The sequence below is a fragment of the Corythoichthys intestinalis genome, chromosome 7 (genome assembly GCF_030265065.1).
Source record: "Corythoichthys intestinalis isolate RoL2023-P3 chromosome 7, ASM3026506v1, whole genome shotgun sequence".
Classification (NCBI taxonomy): domain Eukaryota; kingdom Metazoa; phylum Chordata; class Actinopteri; order Syngnathiformes; family Syngnathidae; genus Corythoichthys; species Corythoichthys intestinalis.
Genome location: NC_080401.1, coordinates 10,283,337 through 10,307,778, shown reverse-complemented (window position 1 = coordinate 10,307,778; position 24,442 = coordinate 10,283,337). Strand labels below are relative to the sequence as shown.

Here is a 24,442-nt window from a genome sequence, read left to right as displayed (position 1 = left end):
AAACTCTGCTTCAAAGGAGAATAATACATACTGCACAAACAATGAAGGATAATTATAAAGTTAGGACTCCTTATCCTCATACAGTATGCAAGTATGGTGTAATGCGGGGGGTGGGGGGGTGCTCGTATTTCATTTTGTACCTCGTTTTGGAAGGAAAATATATTTGGAATCCTTATAAATACCGCAGCAAATTGAGTGATTTTGGAAAAGGAAAAATGGCTGCGAGTCTTGAGGGCTAACCGAAAGTTTCCTTAACAGGGTGGCTGGCCTTTGCTTAATAGATAAGAATGGTGGGAAGCTCGGATGTGCAGAAGGCAAAGATTACAGCCGCTACTTCTCACCTCAGCATTTAGAGCCAGTTGAGGTCACACGAGATAACAAGCTAGACATCTCTCTTTAGGAGTCGGCCCGACATACTGAAGGGATTAGAAGGTGCTATGGAAGTGGATTGTGAAAATATTTGCCCCTTCCCTTATTTTCCATTTAATTTTTTCTTTTTTTTTTTTTTTTTTTTGCATTATTTACACGGTTATACCCTTCAATTTTTCCAAATCACCAAAACAATTTTACCACCAAACAAGGATATAAAAAATAAATAAATAAATGCACTCTTCAGCAGCAAATCTCAATCAATGCTTTTTAATGCCACATTAAACAAATTTAATGCCAATGTCCAACTGCATAGTTTCACACACACACACACACACACACACACACACACACACACACACACACACACACACACACACACACACACACACACACACACACACACACACGCAAATTTTAAGTAGAGTTGTTCGATAATGACTTTTTAAACCGATAACCAATATCATCCAACACTAAAAATCAAACCGATACGGATATATGCGGTCGTGGACTTAACATAGTATTGCTAATTGTATTGTGATGCCCTACTGGATACTTTAACAATGATGAATGTAACAACTTCAAGGATTCCCAATAAACATTCTGTGAAAAACAAGGGAACTGACATTATGGAAAAAGTGCTTAAAATTGTACCACTTTATTTATTGTTGAAATCAAAATCGTGCAAACATTTTCAGTTTTTTTGGATCAAGTGCAAAGTGCCAATAAGGCACTGCCATGACGCATATCGCTCACAAAGTGGTTCTGGCTCAACAAAGGCACACAGCTTCAGTACAGTGAATGAGTTATGTAATGGGTTTATAATTCATTATTTTTAATAATTTATAGGGATGTCCTGATCCCATCATGTGATTGTAAATCAGGCCGATCGCGCCATTTTTCAGAGGATCGGAATCAGGTGAAAAGGGTCGCATTTTTAATTCAAAAATATAAGTTCTTCTGCTTCATGCTCGTACAGTCTCTAACTCTCCCTCCTGCTTTTTTTCTTGGGCCATGTCTACATGTAGCAGGGTATTTTGCAAAAAGGAACTTTTTCCACGGTTTGGCCTATCATCCACACGGACATTTCAGGCATGGAAAACGAGGGTTCTTTAAAAACTCAGTCCAAAGTGAAGATATGGTAATTCTGCACTTGTGTCGCCATTGTGTGGACACTGATAACAGAAGATCTAACAGTCGAAACGTCACTGACTGCGACAAACTTTATTCTACGTCACATATGAGACCAATGTTTACATTTGGAGTAAACATGGATACCGTCACAGTGGGTTTTGATCTAATTATTAGACACGATGCTTTTTGCTTCCATTTATTTACAAACTTTTGCAGCGCTTCATTGTGAAGAACACATGAGAAGGATGCTAGTATTACGGACAATTATTTTTCAAACATTGTTATGAATGCATTTAAAAACGAATGAATGCGGTTGGCTGTGGAAGCTTTTTTTTTTTTCCTTCTACAAACGTGTTTGAGTAGACGTAATTATTTTTTCCAGACGTATTAGGGCTGGATCCACGGTTTTAAGAAAGAAAAAAAAAACCTTGCTAGGTGTAGACATAGCTTGGTCAGCAGTGCACTAGAGTTTGCTAATTAAAGTTAACCATGATTGACTGGTTGGTAGCTTTGATCTTGCCAGAGAAGCTTGGTAGCTCTACGATCAAAGGCTTAAATCTATCAATCCTCGTTTAGCTTGTTACACACTAGCGGTAGTACGTCAACAAATGTAGAAGGCTTCTACATTCACTTTGAAGGCAACATGCATATCGTCCCAAAACCAATAATGAAAAGCCGATGTAGATATCATCTGATACAGTTTTAAAGTGATTTTATTGGACAACTCTTAAGTAACAGTCAAGTTTACACAGTTTTTAATGATTTTTAATACTTCTTAAGGCCTGAAATTAAGACGAAATCCATTTAATGGCTTTTATTGCTTTTTAATGACCGCATAAGCCATGTTACATATATTAATCACAAGCGTAGAGTGTTATCTTGGTGTGTTCAGCAGTAAAAATTGTGTCAGATCACGTTTAACCAATTGTGTGGAGGGCAATTTTACACCAATAAGCAAACTTGGTTGAGTGGAAGGCTGATCAATGCACGCTTGGTATTCGAAAGTACAAGTCAACCTTGAAGACATGATGAAAAGAGATCTGCACTGTGAAATAGACAATTGTAGATGTCTGTTCTTGCCATAAATCAGCTGGGAAATGCTAACGCTTGTGTGTGACCATAAAGATAATTCTGTGAAGGATGGATGGATAAATGGCATATCATGTAAATCCCTATTCAACATTTTTGTAAAAAGAACAATACCTCTCCATAAATTCTGAAGGTGCCAGTCTCCTCATCCAAATCAATGGCGGTGACACCTGCAACTTTCCTTGCTTGCTGAATGTTACTGCCATGACTGCCAATTGCCAGCCCCATTAAATCTGTCCTCACCGTAAACTCTTCTTGGAAGGATGATACCAGATGTCTAGAGTTCTAAACAAACATGAGTAAAGTTAACTGTAGGGTACAAATCCATCTCACACGATAAGCAACGAGTTAACACTGGAAGCCAACTGACCTCAAGGTGTTTTGTAGCTTCCTGGTTGCGGGACATGAGCATAAGTTTGGTTCTGAGGCTGCGGAGGTGCATGTCACTCAGCAAAGACACACGCTTAACTGTTGACTCATTGGTGGACTAAAATTACAAACACATTACACATTATCAACCTAGGCAGTGTTCTTAAGGGATAGTAGGAAAGACCTGTTAATATACTGTATATATATATATATATTAAAGAGGATTTCATTTAACATATGAATGGAATAGCAGATACACTGTATAATTAAGACATTTGTAATACAGTATGAGACAGCTGCAGCATAGGAAATATAATTACCAAAATGATCAGCTTGCTGGTCTCAGGACAGTATGACACTTGACAGGCTCCCACAGCTTTCTTGAAGTCTTTATGGGCATTATCAGTCTGACACCTGCAAAGTATTAAATATTATTATTATTATATCCTCTCATTTTCAAGTTTTCAAATCTCGATCACTCCTTGTTGTCTGCGATTTCTGCATCGCGACCCTCACTATATCACCATGTTTCACCCATAAAATCCCCCAAAAATCCGGCTGTGACCATTCACAGCTGTGTCTTGACATCCGGTGAGACATGCTACATGGAGTTTTTGAATCGAAACAAGGTAACAGGGTAAGTACGCGATGATATCTCGTTAAAATAGTGGCGTCTTTAATTCTGCTCTCGCCTCCACTTAGGGTTTTGCTGTTTAAAATTTTTTTTTCTTTAAAATGCCCTCCTGTTCAAATTTTTTCTTCCCCCAGAAAATTGAGATTTTAAGCTTTCCAATGATGTATCGCACATGCATATTGGACAATTTTGAAAGTTGGCCAAATTGGGGGTCTCGGAGCGGAACTTCAAGTCACCCGAGTTTTCCGCCATATATACACTCACTTTACTAGGTACACCTGTCCAACTGCTCATTAACACTTAATTTCTAATCAGCCAATCACATGGCGGCAACTCAGTGCATTTAGGCATGTAGACATGGTTTAAGACAATCTCCTGCAGTTCAAACAGAGCATCAGTATGGGGAAGAAAGGTGATTTGAGTGACTTTGAACGTGGCATGGTTGTTGGTGCCAGAAGGGCTGGTCTGAGTATTTCAGAAACTGCTGATCTACTGGGATTTTCACGCACAACCATCGCTAGGGTTTACAGAGAATGGTCCGAAAAAGAAAAAATATCCAGCGAGCGGCAGTTCTGTGGGCAGAAATGCCTTGTTGATTCCAGAGGTCAGAGGAGAATGGCCAGACTGGTTCGAGCTGATAGAAAGGCAATAGTGACTCAAAAAACCACCTGTTACAACCAAGGTAGGCAGAAGAGCATCTCTGAACGCACAGTACGTCGAACTTTGAGGCAGATGGGCTACAGCAGCAGAAGACCACGCCGGGTGCCTCTCCTTTCAGCTAAGAACAGGAAACTGAGGCTACAATTTGCACAAGCTCATCGAAATTGGACAAGATTGGAAAAACGTTGCCTGGTCTGATGAGTCTCGATTTCTGCTGCGACATTCGGATGGTAGGGTCAGACTTTGGCGTCAACAACATGAAAGCATGGATCCATCCTGCCTTGTATCAAGGTTCAGGCTGGTGGTGGTTGTGGTGTAATGGTGTGGGGAATATTTTCTTGGCACTCTTTGGGCCCCTTGGTACCAATTGAGCATCGTTGGAATGCCACAGCCTACCCGAGTATTGTTCCTGACCATGTCCATCCCTTTATGACCACAATGTACCAAACTTCTGATGGCTACTTTCAGCAGGATAATGCGCCATGTCATAAAGCTGGAATCATCTCAGACTGGTTTCTTGAACATGACAATGAGGTCACTGTACTCAAATGGCCTCCACAGTCACCAGATCTCAATCCAATAGAGCATCTTTGGGATGTGTTGGAACGAGAGATTCGCATCATTGATGTACAGCAGACAAATCTGCACCGTGTGATGCCATCATGTCAATATGGACCAAACTCTCTTGAGGAATGCTTCCAGCACCTTGTTGAATCTATGCCATGAAGAATTGAGGCAGTTCTGAAGGCAAAAGGGGGTCCAACCCGTTACTAGCATGATGTACCTTATAAAGTGGCCGGTGAGTGTATATTAGTGCTGTCAAAATTATCGCGTTAACGGGCGGTAATTAATTTTTCAAATTAATCACATTAAAATATTTGACGCAATTAACGCACATGCCCCCCTCAAACAGTTTGAAATGACAGCACAGTGACATCACCACTTGTTACATGTGTTTTTTTGTGTTTTGTCGCCCTCTTCTGGCCCTTGGGTGAGACTGATTTTGTAATTATTGACATCAACAATGGCGAGCTACTAGTTTTTTTTTTTTTTATTGAAAATTTTACACATTTTAATAAAATGAAAACATTAAGAGGGGCTTTAATATAAAATTTCTATAACTTGTAAGAGTGTGACAATATCTCGATACAGCGATATCTCGCGATATTTTGCAACCCGATGGGTTATCGATATGCTCCCGCCAAGTATCGATACTTTTATTTAACATATTGGCCATACAATGGAGTATGGATGCTGTAAACTGCTCAATGTTTGTTGAGCAATTCCTTGGCGGTCCACTAGGGGCGCTCGGGAGTGGCGGTGAGGGTAAAGTGCGCACAAGTTGTCTAGAGAAGAAGAGAGGCAGCTCCAAGGGGGTTGAAAAAATAAAAAAGCCCCGTGAGAAGGGGGAGGAAAAAATTAGAAAAATATTGCTACAAATCACACATGGGGACATTTTTAGATTTTACACCAACAAGAAAGGAAGTAAGGTGAACAAGGCCTTTGCTGTATGCAAGAATTGTCTAAGAAAAATAAGTTTCACTGGCAGCTGGTGACGTAGTGGAGACCGGAGTTCGTGAGCTTCGCTTTCATCACTTGTGGTAAGAAAGTTTTGCAATGTAATTGACTTTTTAATTTACATGTATTATTTTGATGACATTTGATGTTGAATGATATAAAATAAACCAGGACCCTAAACTGGATGAAAATGAATATCGAACAAGCCCACATGAATTTACCGATTTATTTGATATTATTTCAGAACCACTTTCCATCTAGTTTACTACACAAACTGTTATTACTGTCATTTTGATACAATAAGCTATAAAAATGGTTTGAATAGGTTCCAAGATATATAAAGTGATGTGCATGATAATTAATGTAGCCTACATATTAAAAATAGGTAATTATTGATTTTATTTTATTTTTTATTTATTTATTGATATTATTTTTAATTTCTATACATTCAATTCATATTTTTTTTAATTCAATACTTCCAACACAAAAAAAAAAAATCAGGATTTCAACTCAAACGGTATGAAGTAGCTAATATTTTTTGTTTTATTTTGTTGTTTTTAAGGTGAGGAAGACTGTGACTGAGCAAGTCTGACATCTTAAATGCTGAAGCAGATGGCGGAAGTCCTCAAACCAAGCAACAAAGGTCATATACAAAGAAAAGACCCACCAATTTTATCATTGCCCCACTCCAAGCTCAACTGCTGACACCTATGGCACTTTTTATTTTATTTTATTTTTTTTAAGATTTAAAACTTTTTAAAAAATTAAGGGTGCCATTCATCATGATCTCTCAAAGTGATATCAGTGGTCGTGGTTTGTTTCCTCTATATGTGCAGGGGCACAATTTGCAGTAGATTTATATTTTACAGCAATGTTGCACAGAAAAGGTGTCACTGTTTAATAAATGACAAACAGTATTTTTTGAATTTTTAATTTTTTTTTTGTGTTTCAACAGTTGTATCGTAGAATGTCATGTATCCAATTTCTGACCAATATATCGATAATCGCTGTATCGTGATATAATCGTTATCGTGAGCCTTGTATCGCGAATCGTATCGTATCGTGAGGTCCCCTGAGGTTCCCACTCCTAATAACTTGTACTAACATTTATCTTTTAAGAACAACAAGTCTTTCTATCCATGGATCGCTTTAACAGAATGTTATAATAAACAAAATACAGTACTTCTGTGCAGTATTCAGTCAATTCTCCCTTACCATCGACAACTGCACCCTCCCTCTCTCAACACACTCCCGCAACCTAGGTATCATTTTCGACAATAAACTAAGATTCGATCAGCACATCAACCACATCACCAGAACCGCCTTCTTCCACCTAAAGAACATAGCCCGCCTCTGCCCCTCCCTCACCTACTCTGCTGCAGAAACCCTCATACATGCATTCGTCACCTCCAGACTCGATTATTGTAACAGCATTCTTTTCGGATCTCCAGCCAAACTCCTCAATAAACTACAATATATCCAGAACTCCGCTGCACGCCTTCTCACCCGTACCCCCTACAGGAATCACATTACCCCCGTCCTTCACAAACTGCACTGGCTTCCCATCTCACACAGGATACATTTCAAAATCATCCTTCTCACATACAAAGCACTCAATAACTTGGCTCCTCCTTACCTCACGGACCTTCTCTGTCACCACACCCCCTCCCGTCACCTCTGCTCATCTAATGGAAACACTCTCGCACTGCCCCCACAAATAACACACCGTACTTGGGGGGACAGAGCCTTCTCCATTGCTGCCCACTCACTTTGGAACGCACTCCCTAAAACCATCCGCACCTGTTCTGATCTTCCCACATTCAAAAAATTGTTATAAACTCACCTTTTTAAACTGGCTTTTAATGTGTAATTCTTTCCTCTATTTTTCTGTACTGCCCACGTTGTGTGTGCTTTATTTATTTTTTCCCTCAACTGTAAAGCGCCTTTGAGCACCGGTAAAAGCGCTCTATAAATGTATTATTATTAGTAGTAGTATGTTGAATGTATATATCTGTCTTGTGTCTTTCCATTCCAACAATAATTTACAGAAAATATGGCATATTTTATAGATGGTTTGAATTGCGATTAAATACGATTAATTTTTAAGCTGTGATTAACTCAATTAAAAAATTTAATGGTTTGACAGCCCTAATATATATATATATATATATGTTTTTTAAGCAGTTCAAATCTAATAATTATGATAAGTTTTAAAAATGTTACTGTCCCACCGAATTATTTTTAAAGAAGAATAAAGTAGTATAAAAATGCTTGGCTTTGTTAAAGGCTTCTACTCAAATCCGCTCGAGCTGCTCGCTTATAGAGCAGGGCGGTAAACCGAAAATTTACCGTCACCGAAATTCTTAAGGATGACCGACATAATTTTGACCATGTCGGTAAATTCGGTAAATTAATAAAACAAGAAAATATAGTCTTTTCATCCCGCTTTGATTCTGTGTTGTTCGTCTATGTTCATTCCCCTTTAAGAAAGCAGTGAATGTGCTTACGTAGGGAGTCACGTGATCATCAGGAAGCCAATCAAACAAAAGCCCGGTAAGCTAACGCTAGCAGCTAACGCTCCAAGCAAAACGTGATGGAGTGTGGCTTAAGGGAGGTTCACCAAACTTTCAACCGACATTTAGTAGACTCTTGGTGGCATCCAGACGGGCTTTCACCCGCTGTCCTCCTTTGTTCTCACGATTTCCGGAGATGGTGCTTTCAGTGCTTTCTACTGGTAGCCAGGCTAACGCTAGCTAGCGGCTAACGCTACAAATGAACGTTATGGAGTCGGATAGCGGCTCTAACCTTGTCGAAACGGCTGAACTTAATGAGTGGATTGGGCACGGACTGCATCTAGCAATTACTATGTGGCGTTATTTTGTATCTGTCTGTGTGTGATTCCTCTGATAGCTTTTGTGATGGTAAAGCATTCAGCATAAAGTACAATCCAACGGCAAAACTTATAATGACCGAGAAATGGCCCCAGCTATTTTTATTGTGCGTGCATTTATTAAAAAATGCACTGGGGGGAAAAAAACCCTTAAACCATAAAGTAAACACTTGTATTTAATAATTATGTCACAGCAGCCATTAACAATAAGTTGTCTTTTTGAAGTGTACTGTTCAAGCTGCAAGTCATTTGGGTTACAATTACATGTTTGCACAGGCATATTGATTTTGACAATGTACATTGTTCAAGTCATACACGCTGTTATAAATGTTCATACTTGAATTCTTATTGCTTACATTTTTATAAACTTAATGTTTAGACTGCATGTACAATTGTTAAATACAGTATATCAAATTGAATGCTGGTAAATAAATCAACAAGAAATAGTTAATCTGTATTTCATGCATTGATTCAGATTTTCAAATTATATAACAGTCCGCTTGGGCAAATTTATCGTCATTTATCGTTATCGAGATAAATCTGCTCAATTTATCGTGATACATGTTTAAGGCCATATCGTCCAGCCCTACTCGCTTACACACAATGAGCTGCCACAGCAACTGTTTAAAAAGTTAAACGATTGACGCATGCTGCGCTCTTAAAGTTCGTGACTGGCAAGATCAAACAAATTCATCTGTCAAACATCGTTAACTTTAATAAGCAACTCCAGTGCATGCGCACTGCCTGCCTGACCAACAAAGAGCAGGGTGAGGGAGGGAGGGAGGGAGCGAGCGAGCGAGAGTAAGACTACACGATCGGCTCGGGACAGCTCATCGTTTTTTTTTTTTTTTCTTATTGAAAAAAACCCCGCATTGGACTGAGGGCGCGAAGTTTGAAGCTCGAAGTAGCGAGGGATCACTGTATTTTAGTTTATTGATTTGGGTGGATACACTTCCCTCTAGTGGCAACAGTGAATATGGCATAACTCATTTAACATGACTGAATACAGCCTCCCTGTTAAAACCATCATAAGGTGAATTTTTGTTTGAGTTCGAAAACATTTTTCTATGCAATTGTAATTTTGTTTATAGGTATATTTAGCAGTTTTTTTAGGAGTAAGTGTTTGAACGATTTGTTAAGAGCAATGCAAAAAAAACAATAGCATTGTATAACATTTAAAGTGCATGTGACACGAAAAAGCATGTTTATTTCATAATACACGCGGTATTTTAAGCTCCTGAATGATATGGACCGCTTGGATGTGTGTGGAACCGATCGCTATATTTATTTAGTTTTTTTAATCCCGCGCCATGAAAATGAGTGACTTCCGGCTTCGGTCTTGCATTGAGGAGGACGGCGCTTTGACGTGTACGGTAGAAGACGTCCTCTTCACTATACAGCGTACTGTTGTGTATGAGGATGAAGTATTTAGCTGATTTTGCGGATTAATACGTTTATTTTTCGCATCACGCCAGCCAAACGGCTGCAGAAAAATCATTCTGGATGACGGAGAGGCGAATGCGCCTTTTTGGAGTTTCAAAAGGTTCCCATTCACCGTGGATATTTACTGTGGGACCATTGGACTTATGAGGAAGTGAGTAAACATCTTGTTTTGTATTATGTCAAATATTAATACAGCGATTACAAAGTAAACACTACAAATTTTCTTTAAATAAAGGACTACTTGCGTTTGATCATTGATAGGCATGTAAAAAGCTCTCCTCATGCTCATTAGCAGCACGTTAGCTGCACAACAACTGCAGCCGCCCTCCTCCGGGGAACGAACTGTAAATTGCTCTCCGCCGGGCGGTTTGCCGATCCGCGAAGACAATCGACAACCCAGTCGTCATGTCAATAAATCCAGGCTAGTTATGTGTGATTTTCTGCTTCTAAGACTTTGAAACATCACTCAGTTCAGGTTAGCATGTCGGCTAGCTGTCACGCCTTTTGGTTTGTTTACATTCTCCGAAGCCAGGGAAGGGAAATGACATATGTCCGATTTAGGTGTCATAAAATATCGTTCGGGAGGTGCGACAGTAAAGGTGAAGTCGACAGTTTTGACCGTTATGGAGTAATTTTGCCATGTCGTCCTGAATAAATGCGCTTTTAATTATTTCATATTCCATTTAGCACAAGACTGTTATTTGTCATGACCATGCCATTTATTTAGCAATTGGGGAAAATACTTGGATAAAAAGAATATCCTGTAAAAATACTGAAGTAAGGAGACAAACAATTGACATTTTGCAGCTCTCTTCGTCGCGTTTTCCTCGTTGTGAATAGTTCCCCCTCGACGGGCTGACTGGTCCTTCTCAAGCCATTTATATAGCTATTGGGGAAAAGTACTTGGATTAAAAAGAATATCCTGTAAAAATATTGGAGTAGAGCGACTGAAAAAATGACATTTTGCGGCTCTCTTCGTCTCGTTTTCCTCGTTCTGAATAATTCCCCCTCAATGGGCTGAATAGTAAAACCGATGAGCCCAGTCTACCACTGAGTCATCCACCTGTTGGGGACGCTAAAGCCCTATAATGGGAGGCGTGGCTAACGGCAGATTAAAAGACTAATTTCTCGCCATATGCGCTTTGCTAAATTGTTGTATATAGTCGAATCGTCTCAAAATATGATTCTAATTCACATAATAATGCCATTTAAGACTTTTCTCCTGTCGTATGCTCTTTAAGATAGAGAGTTAGCCAATTGTTCTTTTGTTGTACTTAGATCCTCATTTATTTATTTTTTATACTATTTGAGGCTATTTTAACATGGGAATTTTATTATGTATTCAGATTTAGTGCACATTTGAAAGTGCAATCTTAGCAGGCCTTTGTTTTACATCTCCTAAAATTTATTCTGCTAAGCATTAAATGTTCCTAATGTGATTACTGTATTATTCGAACTAACTGGTTGATAGATTAATCAACTACTAAAATGATCGATAGCTGCAGCCCTATGGGGATGACAGATTGTAAAGTGCATTGAGTGCGCATTCGGTTATGGAGCTGTTTCTGGTATTACATCATTAAGTTAAATGTCATCAACATGTTTTACAAAAATCAAAAAAATCTTCATTGATAAAGAATATCTCCTAGCCTTCCTTTACATTCATGAAACATTTGGCCAGGGGTACATGTACTTACGCTTCTTGAAGATCCTGAGGAATAGTGATACTGCACTTGTGAAAGTAATTATTAGTGATTGCCTTGTTGGTGTTGACTGGGCGCAAGCGCTCAAAGGTGACAATCTCATTGTAGGTGGCATCACAAGCAGCATACTCAATAACAAAGAACTGGAAAGAAGAAGAAAAAGTTAAGACAGCAAAACAATTTGGCCATATTTTATTCAGTCAATCATTGTGTGTGTGTGTTTTTTTTGGCTACCACGCAAAGCATGTCTAATGCAGTAAGTATCATTACATACAGTATATGGTGCAGTAAGGAAAAACTCACATCTCCTTTCGTCATGCAGACTTTAGCTAGCCACCAGCCACAAGGTTCCAGCTCGTTAGCCCGGGAAAGGATCTACCAGCGCCATAAAAAAAAATATGATTAATACACACACAACCAGAAGAAGTTGGAAGAAACACTAAATACCGGCGAGTCTCTCATACCTCCACCTCCTCACCCTCTCTAATCTCTTTCTTGGCATCAGCAGGAGGTGGCATCCTGACATCACTGAAGGGCACCTGGCGTTCTGGTTGCCAACTGAAAATGAAACCATTAGGATGATTCTTGACAATGGTGCATTTCTTTTAAAAACAGATTTTGCAGCCGAAACTCACTTGTTCTCAAAGGCAATGGTGAGGGAGTCATTGTGGATGTCTTTGACTAAGCCCTTTAAAATAAAAAAAAATAAAAAAAATTTTTTTTTAAAAAGAGAGGAATTAAACGTTTCGCATGCTGGTTTAGGTTGTTCATTGTGTGTAAATAATACAGGGGTCCTCAACTGCGGGCCCGGTCCGTGGCGCATTTGCTACCGGGCCGCACAGAAATAATAACTTATTAGCGAATGCATTCTGGCCAAATTGACTTTGGCGTTTGCCCCTTAACATACCAATATCCATGTCTACTCTAGATATAATACTACAGAATAGAATGTCGTCATTGAAATCCATTGATTGTTTTGTATATGGCGGAAAACATTCAGGTGACTTGAAGTTCCGCTCTGAGACCCTCAATTTGGCCAACTTTCAAAATTGCCTGAAATGCATGTGTGATACATCATTGGAAAGCTTAAAATCTCAATTTTCTGAGGGAACAAAAATTTTAAACAGAAAGGCATTTTTCAAAAAAAAAAAAAAGAAATTTAACAGCAAAACCCTAATTGGAGGAGAGAACACGCGAGAGCAGAATTGAGGACGCCACGATTTTAACGAGATATTATCGCGTACTTACCTTGTTTCGATCCAAAAACTCCCAGTAGCATGTATCACCGAGTGTTAAGACACAGCTGTGAATGGCCACAGCCGGATTCTTTTTTTTTTTTTTTTTAATGGGTGAAACATGGTTATATAAAAAGGGTCGCGATGCAGAAATCGCAGACAACAAAGAGTGGTTGAGATTTTCTTTTTCATATAGTTACCCTTTTAAACGTTATTTTTCAATTTTTTTTTTGTTTGGATCGATTATCATGTAACATATCGGGGAAAATGCGACAATAACAAACAATTAAGCGATAGTGATGAGGTAGATATCCGTGACTTTTTTACAGACGCCAAATTTTTCATTGTGACGTAATTCGTTTAAAAGATTAAAATATGCGAGTGTATAATTTTTTATCTTTTTTTTTTTTTTTTTAACTAAAATTTGGACATCAATTAATGATTGTAAGCTAAAAATGACAGACATTTTGAATAATAAATATAATTACTTACCTTCTTTTTATGGCTAGGTTGAAACATAAGCGGTTGCGCGATGTCTGTTAATGGGGGTTTTCAGGGTAAAACGGACAAATTAAAAATAGTTCGGAGGCTTAGTGCGCCATGAATCTGCTATGGCAGCATATAGGCATATTATTTTATCAAACAACAGTTGTTTTGGCTTAAAATACAGCAGTTTCTTTTAAAGAGGATTGCAAGAGCAGAAACTGCTTTTTCAGTCTTGTCTGTGTTTTCCGCCATATCTATGTGCGCTTGTCCTCGATCATGACGTATGACGTAGGGCGGGCGCATCCCATTTGTTCGTGGAAATAATTAGCCACCACACTAGAATGACTGAAAAACAGACGTCTTTGGACAGATATTTTACAGGGAAAACGGCACCCAACGAGCCAGAAGATGAGCATACAAGCTCGAAGAAAACAAAATTATCACTAAAGTCACCAATCACTAAAGACCCACGAACTGCGAAGGAGTGGATTCGTGACCCGTATGTGAATAAACCGAGTGATTCGCGCATGTCTGTGCAAGACGAATATCAGCTTGTAGAGATCGCAAATCACGGCGACTAGGGTTGTTCCGATCATGTTTTTTGCTCCCGATCCGATCATTTTAGTTTGAGTATCTGCCGATCCCGATATTTCCCAATCCGACTGCTTTTTTTTTTGTTCCTGATTCAATTCCAATCATTCCCGATAATATGTCCCGATCATGTACATTTTGGCAACGCATTAAGAAAAAAATGAATAAAACTGACGAATGTATACATTCAACATACAGTACATACAGTGGGGAGAACAAGTATTTGATACACTGCCAATGGGTTTTCCCATTGACTGTGTATGAAATACTTGTTCTCCCCACTGTAAGTACTGTATTTGTTTATTATGACAATAAATCCTCAAGATGGCATTTACATTATTAACATTCTTTCTGTGAGAGGGATCCACGGATAGAAAGACTTGTAATTCTTAAAGGATAAATTTGACTTTGTATATTGTGACTAAATATTGCCATCTAGCGTATTTGTTGAGCTTTCAGTAAATGATACTGCAGCCACTTAACAGTTCTGCCCAAATGCATGATGGGAAGTGCAACCATGACTGTGCGTAGGGGCACCAATTGATATATCTTCTCTGCGTTGGTAAAGAACATAGGGTGTTAAGAAAATGATCAACTACTACCTTTCTACCCCACATTGCCTCCCACGATATTTTTAATTAATTGAGAGAGGGATTGCAAGGCTTTAGCTAAATAAAAAAAGGCTCCAAAGGCGATCAAAATTCTCTCTACTCATTGTACGCTGCCTTTAAGCTCTATATATATAGGTAAATCGGCGCCTTTATAGATTGAACGCGACATTGCGTGAGTGGGTCATGCAGCGCATGTGTTAATTATTTAACGTGATTAATTAAAAAAAATTAATTACCGCCGTTAACGCAATAAATTTTAATAGCCCTTCTTTAGGCCAAAACTACTCTGGATGAGTGTAAGACATTTTGTCTAACGTTAAATACAATTAGAAAACGATTTAAATAAAAAATACATATATATTATAAAAAGGCATGTCCGATATTTTTTTGCCGATTCCGATACTTTGAAAATGACGTGATCGGACCCGATCGATCGGGACATCTTTAACGGCGACCTTAAACGTACATTTGAGACAACAACTCTACCGAGGTTGTGGATTAAAGTCCTTTCGGAATATCCTTACATCGCTAGCAGAGCACTGAAAACTGTGCTACAATTTCCAACATCGTATCTTTGTGAAGCGGGCTTTTCACACTCTCCCATGTCGGGACCATCTCGTCTCAACGAAACAAGCTCAGGCCGCCCACTGATTCAGCGGGTGAGTTGTATTTTCCCTGCACTTAACACAACGGGGCTAAAAACAAATGTTATTTTATATTTGCTCATTTCGCTGTATTTTTCTGCTGCACGTTGCCGGTGTTCTTACAAATTTGGCATGTGCGTAACGTTGAAAATGACCGCGAATGCAGCGGTTCCAAAGTACACACTACAAACTTTCTTTAAAGAACGGAATATTAACTTACGTTTGCCATGTTAGCTGCACACAACAACTGCACGCAGTTCTCTCACTTAACGACTTTGCCGTGTCGTTAAGCATTAATTTCCACCATTTTCGTGTTGCATATGTATGTTTATGATGTAAATTTTTCAGCACGGTTGGATAACATTGAGAGTCCAACTGAATATAAAAGAGGCCTTTTTTCACCGCCACAAAAGCTTTAGGAGCAAAATTTTATAAGTGTGCAAAATTTGACAGAACACCAGTCCGTGAAAAAAAGACCCCTATCACACCGGTCCGTGATGCAAAAAAGGTTGGGGACCCCTGATATAATACACAATATACAATGCTTTCCAAAAATTTAGAATATCATGGAAAGATTATACATTTTCATAATACCATTCATGCACAGACCCTTTAACCTCCCCCCCCCCCCCCCCAAATTCTTAATTCCAAGAATGGAATTACAAGAACAATTTGCCTAAATAAAATTCTTTTTTTTTTTTTTTTTTTGTAGATTTAATGAATAGTGCAGCAAAACAATGCAAAAACATGAATTTAGTGTAAATAATCCTATTCCAATTTCATAATCTCTACAGTTTGCCCAACATTTTTTATTGGGAGCTCCAGGAGGAGGCGGGCCCGTGGGAGAGCACAGCCTGGACGAAGCTTTCCCGTCTTCCCCTTACCGCCCTCCCGAAGTCTTGGTTGCCGTAGCGACAATGTGGAAGTCAAAGAGCTACTGGCTAACAAAATTCAAGCTAGAATTTCGTTATGACAATATTTTCTCCGTAGTCACGCGGATTAATTACCACGTTATGGTCATACCATAGGTTTCATACTCGTTAGCTTTTCTTTTAACTTACTTGTCTACATATGTGGGCATTGAGTTGCACACCTCACAGTAGACCTAGTTTTTTGTCTCATCGTAGCTGAGTCCATTCCGGCGGTCTCGCAACAAGGCCTGAAACTTTCTAATCTTTTTCTTTTCATATTGGATTTTGCTTTCCCTCAACTCTTCGACTTTTTATTGAGTGGTCCCCCCCCCCCCCCCTTCCGGCGCTTGGCCAGGTACTGTGTGTTTCAGAAAAATGTCTTGTAGTATAACAGTGTTTCCCCTAGAATTTTTTTAAGTGGGCTGCATCGGAGTCTGACAGCCTCACCATGTCGTGCCACGGCAATTTTTTTAATTATTATTTTTTTGCCCCCCCAATAAGAACCATAACAAAGATATATTTGAAATATTTCATTAGCTAGGCTAATGTCGTAGCTCTCAGCCACGGTACGTGTACGTAAAATGCGACGCTGATTACAGGTACGTTACCCTACGTAATAATACGACTTTTTTTCTCTCGTAGCAATAGTACAACTTGCATCTTGTAGGGACTCAGGGTTCAGCAACCCAAAATGTTGAAAGAGCCATATTTGACCAAAACATAAATAAAAACTGAGCAAAAAATTAAAAGCCTTGTATAAGCCTTATAATGATAGCAACACTGGCTATATGTATCGATACTAGCTATATTAGCCTGCTATCGAAATGACTAAGTTGGCTAGAAATACATAATTAGCCTTCATGATTAAATGTTTATTTTCCCTGCAGTGGATCCTATAGAGCAGTGCTTCTCAATTATTTTCTGTCACGCCCCCCAAAGAAGACGTAAATGTTTCGCGCCCCCCCCAAACTCTCTGCCGCCACTGTAAATAGTATCATTTGTCTATAAAATTACTATTATAAATATGCATCTGCCTAACATTGTGTCCTTTTTTTCTAATAAAGAAAAAAAGTAACATCAACTTATAATAAAGTATAACTTTATTAACATTGTTTTGTTTGTAACAGAGAAGACTTGACGTGCATCAATTTGCCTGAATTTAAAAAAAAAAAAAAATCACATCCAAACTAAAAAATACACTCAAGGTACATTTTTGACCATTTGATACAGAACAATAAAATGTAATAAAATCAGTAAATAACAAATTAAAATTGATTAGAAACATTCACTCATGAGGACAATATGCCAAAAAATTTGACCGAAAAAACAAAACTGAATAAAAGAAAAAAAAAAAAGTGTCCTTGGACAGGACAGTTTTTATTTTTGCTGCTCACAGTATTTACCTCCTTTGCAATGGTGTGGAGTTATTTTGCAATGAGCATGCTAACAATGCTCACTGGTTTACTGATGTAACACTGACAAAGCAGGACGATTGTTGGCAATATTCGGCACGTTTTCACTGAAAAAATCAAGCGGCTTAAAAATGAGATTGAGGTCTAATGTCTTTAAGTGGCGTCTTAATTGATTTGGCTTCTGGCTGTCTGCTATAATTATTTTTAGACACAGTAAACAGTAGTCTTTCATCATCACCCACTGTATTAAAAGTCAAAGCTAAAAGGCAAACGGCACGAAAAAAGCGCGTTCACGGCGGCCGAGGTAGAACCGTAGGTGAGGGCGGTCGTCGTGACGATCCCAAGCCGAAAATGGCACTTCTCGGGCGGCGACGTGAGAACCGGACAAGACAGTGGGTCGCTGCGTGAATGAGTCCGGTCGGAAAACGGCTTTCGAAAACGGCGGTGGCACACTGCTCTTCATATCTGTTGTCTGTGTGTGCTGAGTGCTCTTCCTTAGTTCAAAAATACTGCGCGCACTCTGAAAATGAGAGCGCCACTGCCACCTACTGAGTGGATGTGCAAGTACACTTTATTCCAGTACGGCAAAAAAAACAAAAAAAACATGTTCCCCGAGGTCACATGCGCCCCCCCTGGCATTGCTCTGCGCCCCCCCAGGGGGGCGCGCCCCACTATTTGAGAAGTACTGCTATAGAGAATGGCGCACCACGTGACTACTCTTGTACGATGCCACTACAAGTTTAACTTCATTACAATATTAATGAATTGAAAGAATGTTTGTGTCATGTTTGTCCTCCTAGAAATCCTATTAAGACAAAAAATATATTTCCCTCTCCCATCTTTTTCCATTTCAAAAAAAAAGAAAAAAAGCTCCGGAGCAGCGCTAAAAAGCCGCACGCGGCCCTACAGTCGCGGGTTGCGGACCACCGTCGTAGTCCTTTTTTTTCCCTTTTATTTGGCCCTTTTAAGTACTAAATTAACAGTCCTTCTGTCAACGGACCCATTTCAAGAGGTGGGGGGAGGGGGATTCTAATATCCGTGTAAAGAGTTTTACTAGATTCGGTGAGAAGGTGAATAATTTTTTTTTCCATTGTTCGTGAACTACATTTCCACACAAACGCACATCGAGGTACCATTGACTTAGCAAGGAGAGGTATAAGAGTCATTTTTCAAGTGTCCCAGAGCTCACGAAACTTGAAAAAAAAGCTCATTTATCAAACTTTCGGCAACCGTAATGGCGTATATTCATCAGCCGAAACAGCACAGATAAAGTCATTACGCGTGAAATGTCCCCCCTAACGGGAGCGCCCACACGTCACTCGTACGAACAGCTTTTTCTTACCAATCGGTGGACACGGAAACGACTTTCTTGTACCGTGGATATGTATCATTTTACTCTGCTTGAACTAATAAATCTTGTACCCAAGAGAAGAAGTGACCCCAAAAATACCCCAAAATCAACAGGAAGTAACTGAAAATCAACAGGTAAATGACCTTAAATGGCCCAAAATTACCTCATTGGCAGGCATTGGCTGCCACTGACTGCCATGACCGAATGTTCATTCGCTGCCACCCTCCCAGTTCAAATGGACTGGACGTCTACTAGTGATAAACTCATTTCAATTCACAGCAGAAGCTTGTTTTTCTGTGTATTAGTCGTTTGTAGAATATCATTGAATCATTTGCTGACCAATGTATCGATAATCGTTGTATCGCCATATTAGCGTTATTGTGAGCTTTGTATCGAAAATCGTGTCGTATCCTGAGGTACCAAGAGGTTCCCACGCCTAGTAACAAGTATTTTTGTTTTGTTCAAAATCAAACCTTTTTTCAGTCATGAAAAAATAGGTTTTCCATTTATTAATCCAAATATATAAAAACAGCGATACAGCAATATTTTTGCTTAAAGTTATCATATCTACAGACTCGGACATCGTTCCATGCCTACTGAAAACGTAAAACATTCATTTATGTTACAACAAGCATGAAGCCAATTGCTCTTGCTCATGTGGATTAGGGATGGGAACATCAGGGTACCTCAGAATACGATACAATTTGTGATAAAAGGCTTACGATATCTATCTCACAATATGGCGATACAACAATTAACAATACATGGGTCAGGAAATCAATTCTATAATATTCAATAATAAAAAGAAAAACAAGCTATTTTCCATCCTTGTGCTGTGACTTAGAATTACCATCACTTGTAGAACGTCCAATCCATTTAAACTGGATTGGACATCTACTGGTGACGACCGTCAGTGGCAGCAAATGCCTGGCAATGAGGTAATTTTGGGGCATTTCATGTCATTTCCATGAGATGTCTAGCACCATCAACAGCAGCCAGCGAGCAAACGTGCACACTATTCCATACCTGTCAAGTTGAACGGTTTCGGCGTATTGTGTGAGCACTGATTTTAAAATGTGTACGTCGTACTTTCAAAATCTGTACGTTTTTCATGCATTACGTTTTTTTTTTTCTCGGTTCGGATTTTGTCACCGTTTCGGCAACGGGACAATGTGCGTTACTACGTTGGTTGAATGACGAGAGAAAAGTCAGAGACACGTAGAGAGAGAGGAACAGGAGTGGGAAGAGTGTTGTGACGCTGTTGCAAACGCGATGCTAGGCTAGGTGGCTCCAATATTTCCTGACTGTAGTCGACAGCCTACAATCTATGCCCACTTGATGCTACACTAGATATCACATGCATATAGACCTTGATGCGAAATGACTCGGCGGCGTTTGTAAACAGCCGCCATCTTAAAGCAGTAGAATTCTCTGAAAGGCTCTGTTGTAGTGAATTTTCCTATTGACTTTTGGTCTAAAATATTCCTAAATCGGCAAAATCTTCACTTGAATAAATCTTTAAATAATGAACCAGTTTTAACACTTTCAAATGTCGAAAATAGACAGAAGGGAACTAATGCAAAAACGGGAGCAATTTTAACAACTTTAATGGTTGATTCAAAACATTAAATGACTTTCAAACATAGCAAAGGTTACTGTTTTTTTGGGGGGGGGGGGTTTTAATGAAAACAACATGAACGGTAACACCAGTTACTTTGGCAAGTAACTAATTACTCTTACATTCAAGTAACTTGAGTTACTAACTCAATTACTTTTTGGGAGAAGTGATTTGTAACTAATTACTTTTTAAAAGTAAGATTAACAACACTGGTCATAAAGATGCAGTCTGCAGAATGAATAGCTATGCTGTGACGAAAGCAAAGATTTTATTCTGCCAATTTGTTGCCATACACAATTTGCCTGCAATTATTGCTGATCACTTCTTAGAATTAGCAAAAGAAATGTTCCCTGACTCAAAGATTGCATCGGTAAGTTAATTTTATCAATTTACCTTTTTAATTTATAATTGGACACACTAACAAACTACCTTCAAGTCAAACTGAATTGCGAGCTGAAGTGTAGTCATCAAAAGACAAGATAGAAATTAGGGGTGTGACAAAATATCGAAATGGCAATATATACTGTGATACTTTCTATCCCAAAAAGTTATCGATATGCTCCTATCAAGAATCGAAATATCGTTTTAAAAAGGTGTCAATGTTTTAACAAAAAAAAAAAAAAAAAAAAACATCAAGTTGCTACCAAAGTCTTCCACTATAACAGTGTCTCAGTCAACTCTAAGGCTGCTATTGACGGTGCTCGACGCCCAATCCATTTAGACTGAGAAAATGCATTCATTCAAAACTAGAGCATTCACAGTCATTCGGTCTGATTTTCGGGGCATTTACATGTCACTTGCTGTTCATTTTAAGGCATTTACAGGTCATTTCCTGTTGCGTTTGAGTCACTGCCTGTTCGTTTGGGTGAGTCCCCGGTCACTTCCTGTTCTGTGACTCAAACAGGAAGTGACCCATAAAATACACCAAAATCAACAGGAAGTCAATGAAAATCAACAGGTAAATTACCTTAAATGGCCCAAAATTACCTCATTGCCGCACTGGCTGCCACTGACGGCCATAGACGTTCAATCCATTTGAAGTGGGAGGGATGGCAGCGAATGAACCCTCCCAGTTCATTGGATGCTTACCAGTGATAAACTCATTCCAATTCACAGCAGACACTTGTTTTTCTGTTTATTAGTTGTTTGTAGAAAATCCTAGACCAATGTACCAATGTATCGATAATCGTTGTAGCGTTACATCGTCGGATCATCGTTATCGTGAGCTTTGTATCGCAAATCGTATCATATCATGAGGTACTAAGAGGTTCCCACTCCTAATAGAAATTGCCAAAAATGCTATATATATATATATATATATATAACAAAAGTCACTGTTAATCATGATGTAGCTGAAGATATTGATTGTTCTTTAATTGCACCAGGTTATATGTGACAATATTACCAATGAATTCATATTATTTTTTTAAAATTGAGTTTTATTTTTGTTTCCTATTGCACGCTATATAGACTATTTGTAAGATTGCCAACGGGCTCGGGTTGACAGGTATGTTATTTTAATGGAAGATTTTCATGGCAACGGTTGGTTTCTTTTTTTCCTCAACTCAGGGCTGGCCAAGGCCATTTGGGGCCCTAAGCAAAATAATGCCAAGGGGCCCATATTTTTCATCACAGTGTACTGTGAAACCCATACATGCAATCCAACCCATACGTCCATATTTTGTATATTAATCAGATTTTTCGTTTCTCTGCACCAGAAGGATAAATTCTCTTCGACATATTCGTGCATCTATTTTCCAAGCAAGTTTGAGCACCAATCATTGCAAAGCAGGTTCAACGTCACTCCCCAGGTTGCCAGATTGTAATGAAAAGAAAATGGATGTTTGCACCGATAAACGGCAATCTGCGACACATGATTCACGATGCTCTATTAACAACGTATAAAATGAGGTTGCCAGATTGGGGGCTCTTAGTGGTAAGGGGCCCTAAGCAGCTGCATAGTTTGCGTATAGGTTGGGCCGGCCTTGCCTCAACTGTGACACCTTTTTCAAAAGATGTATCAATTCTTGGTGGGAGCATATCCATTACCTTTTGGGCAATACATCGCTTTTTAGATGTATTGTCACACCCCTATTGTGTGGCCAGTCATTAATTCCTAATCAAATCTACACTTTTTGGCTACTCAGTCTTAACACATGCATGTTTAGACTTAATTGTGAATTATTTTGAACAGTGAATATAGCGAGGAGGCAAGATACAAGAAACGACGAAGATCAAATATAATCGAATGGAGCAGAAATGTTAGGTTGCCATGAAAGTGAGAGACTGACGGCAATTTTACACAAGCACCTAGTCTAGAAATAGCATTGAAGGTTTCGGTATCAACGAGGCCATCCCCTCTTCCGTCAGCTGCTCATGACTGACAAGGAGCAACTGGCTCACGCGTAAAAAAAAAATAGCTTCGACGTTTGTCAAATAAGAGACGGCTGCTTCAACGTTATTCTGAAACCAAGTTGTAATCCATACTTTCCTGATTATAGTATGCACAGTAGGTGCGACTATAATACACGAGAGTATAAATGACAATGCTTCCGTTAGCCGCATGTATCACGGTTAAACACCAAACTCTCCTCTGTGACTTCATGCTTTGATGTCAGCGTTTAAGTTGGGTTGCTAACACAACAAATAAATAACATATTTAAAACATGCTTATAGAGATCAAGTACAGTGATACTGTCCACTAAGGTTACGATTCTTGAGCTTTGGCCAAGATAAGATGCCGAAGAAGTTGCGAAAATTCGGCGGCATTGCTAGCTTAGCTAGCTAATTGTAGCTAGCGAGGCTAAAGCGGCTTACTAGCGAAAATTTAGGGGTTGGGTCTTGTCGCTAAATCCCGACTCGATGTCCCAGCTAAAGCTCTGTAACGCAAGGCACTGTTGCGTCGCAATAATTGAAAAAGGAGCCGGCAATTACCTTATAATATGCCCCGTTGGAGCCTCGAACCTCCACCTCCAGTTCTTCCATATTGGACACGCAAAGGATGCTGGGATAACAGGTGCTCCTTAAAGTACCAACAATCGGGAGTACATGCGAATCTGTTATTATTATGACGCTGAACCTCCTCTATGTGAATAAAGAGCGACCGATGGCAAATTCATCAGTTCTGATAGTAAATGTTTGTCACGTAAATTCTGAGCTCATACGCGGTTGCAAGAACACACAATAGCAATATCAATCGTTTGTGTACACTAAAGTAATGATAGACTATACTCATGTAGGCGTGATCATTTGGGGGAAAAAAGACAGTTGTGTTTCTTGAGTCCTATCTAAATAAAGTGCGTACGACAGGAGAAAAAAGTCTTAAATAGCATTATTATGTGAATTAGAATCGTATTTTGAGACGATTCGACTATATACAACAATTTAGCAAAACGCAGATGACAAGAAATTAGTTTTTTAATCTGCCGGTTAGCCACGCCTACCATTATAGGGCTCTAGCGTCCCCAAAAGGTGGATGGCGTCAGAGGGAAAATGGGCTCATCGGTTTTACTATTCAGCCCAATGAGGGGCAGTGTTGGGAATAACGGTGTTATAAATAACACCGTTACATAAAGGCGTTATTTTTTCAGTTACGGGGTAATCTAACGAATTATTTTTTCCGCCGTTACAACGCTGTTACCGGTACTGACGGTCAAAAGCGGTGCATTACTTACTTTGAATAAATAAAAGAAACTACCAGCCGTAGCGAGTCTACTCTGCGCTGTTTATTTGTCGTCCAAGACTTGGGGTGCGTTCAGGTTCATGGCAATGAAA

General features: G+C 39.2%; 1 protein-coding gene across 10 annotated transcripts in view; it reads right to left on the bottom strand.

The window, feature by feature from the left end:
• Positions 1–23,716, bottom strand: part of fxr1 (FMR1 autosomal homolog 1) — a 48,332-nt gene extending 24,616 nt beyond the window's left edge. For all 10 annotated transcript variants that reach the window (XM_057841100.1, XM_057841105.1, XM_057841102.1 and 7 more), the window contains exons 1-8: positions 23,603–23,716; positions 12,445–12,497; positions 12,274–12,367; positions 12,113–12,184; positions 11,804–11,952; positions 3,282–3,375; positions 2,963–3,079; positions 2,707–2,877 (exon numbers count right to left, since the gene is read on the bottom strand). In XM_057841100.1, the coding sequence (XP_057697083.1) occupies positions 2,707–2,877; positions 2,963–3,079; positions 3,282–3,375; positions 11,804–11,952; positions 12,113–12,184; positions 12,274–12,367; positions 12,445–12,497; positions 23,603–23,653 (801 nt within the window). In that variant the 5' untranslated portion in view covers positions 23,654–23,716. The remainder of the gene's footprint in view (positions 1–2,706; positions 2,878–2,962; positions 3,080–3,281; positions 3,376–11,803; positions 11,953–12,112; positions 12,185–12,273; positions 12,368–12,444; positions 12,498–23,602) is intronic.
• Between the last annotated feature and the right edge of the window lie 726 nt (positions 23,717–24,442).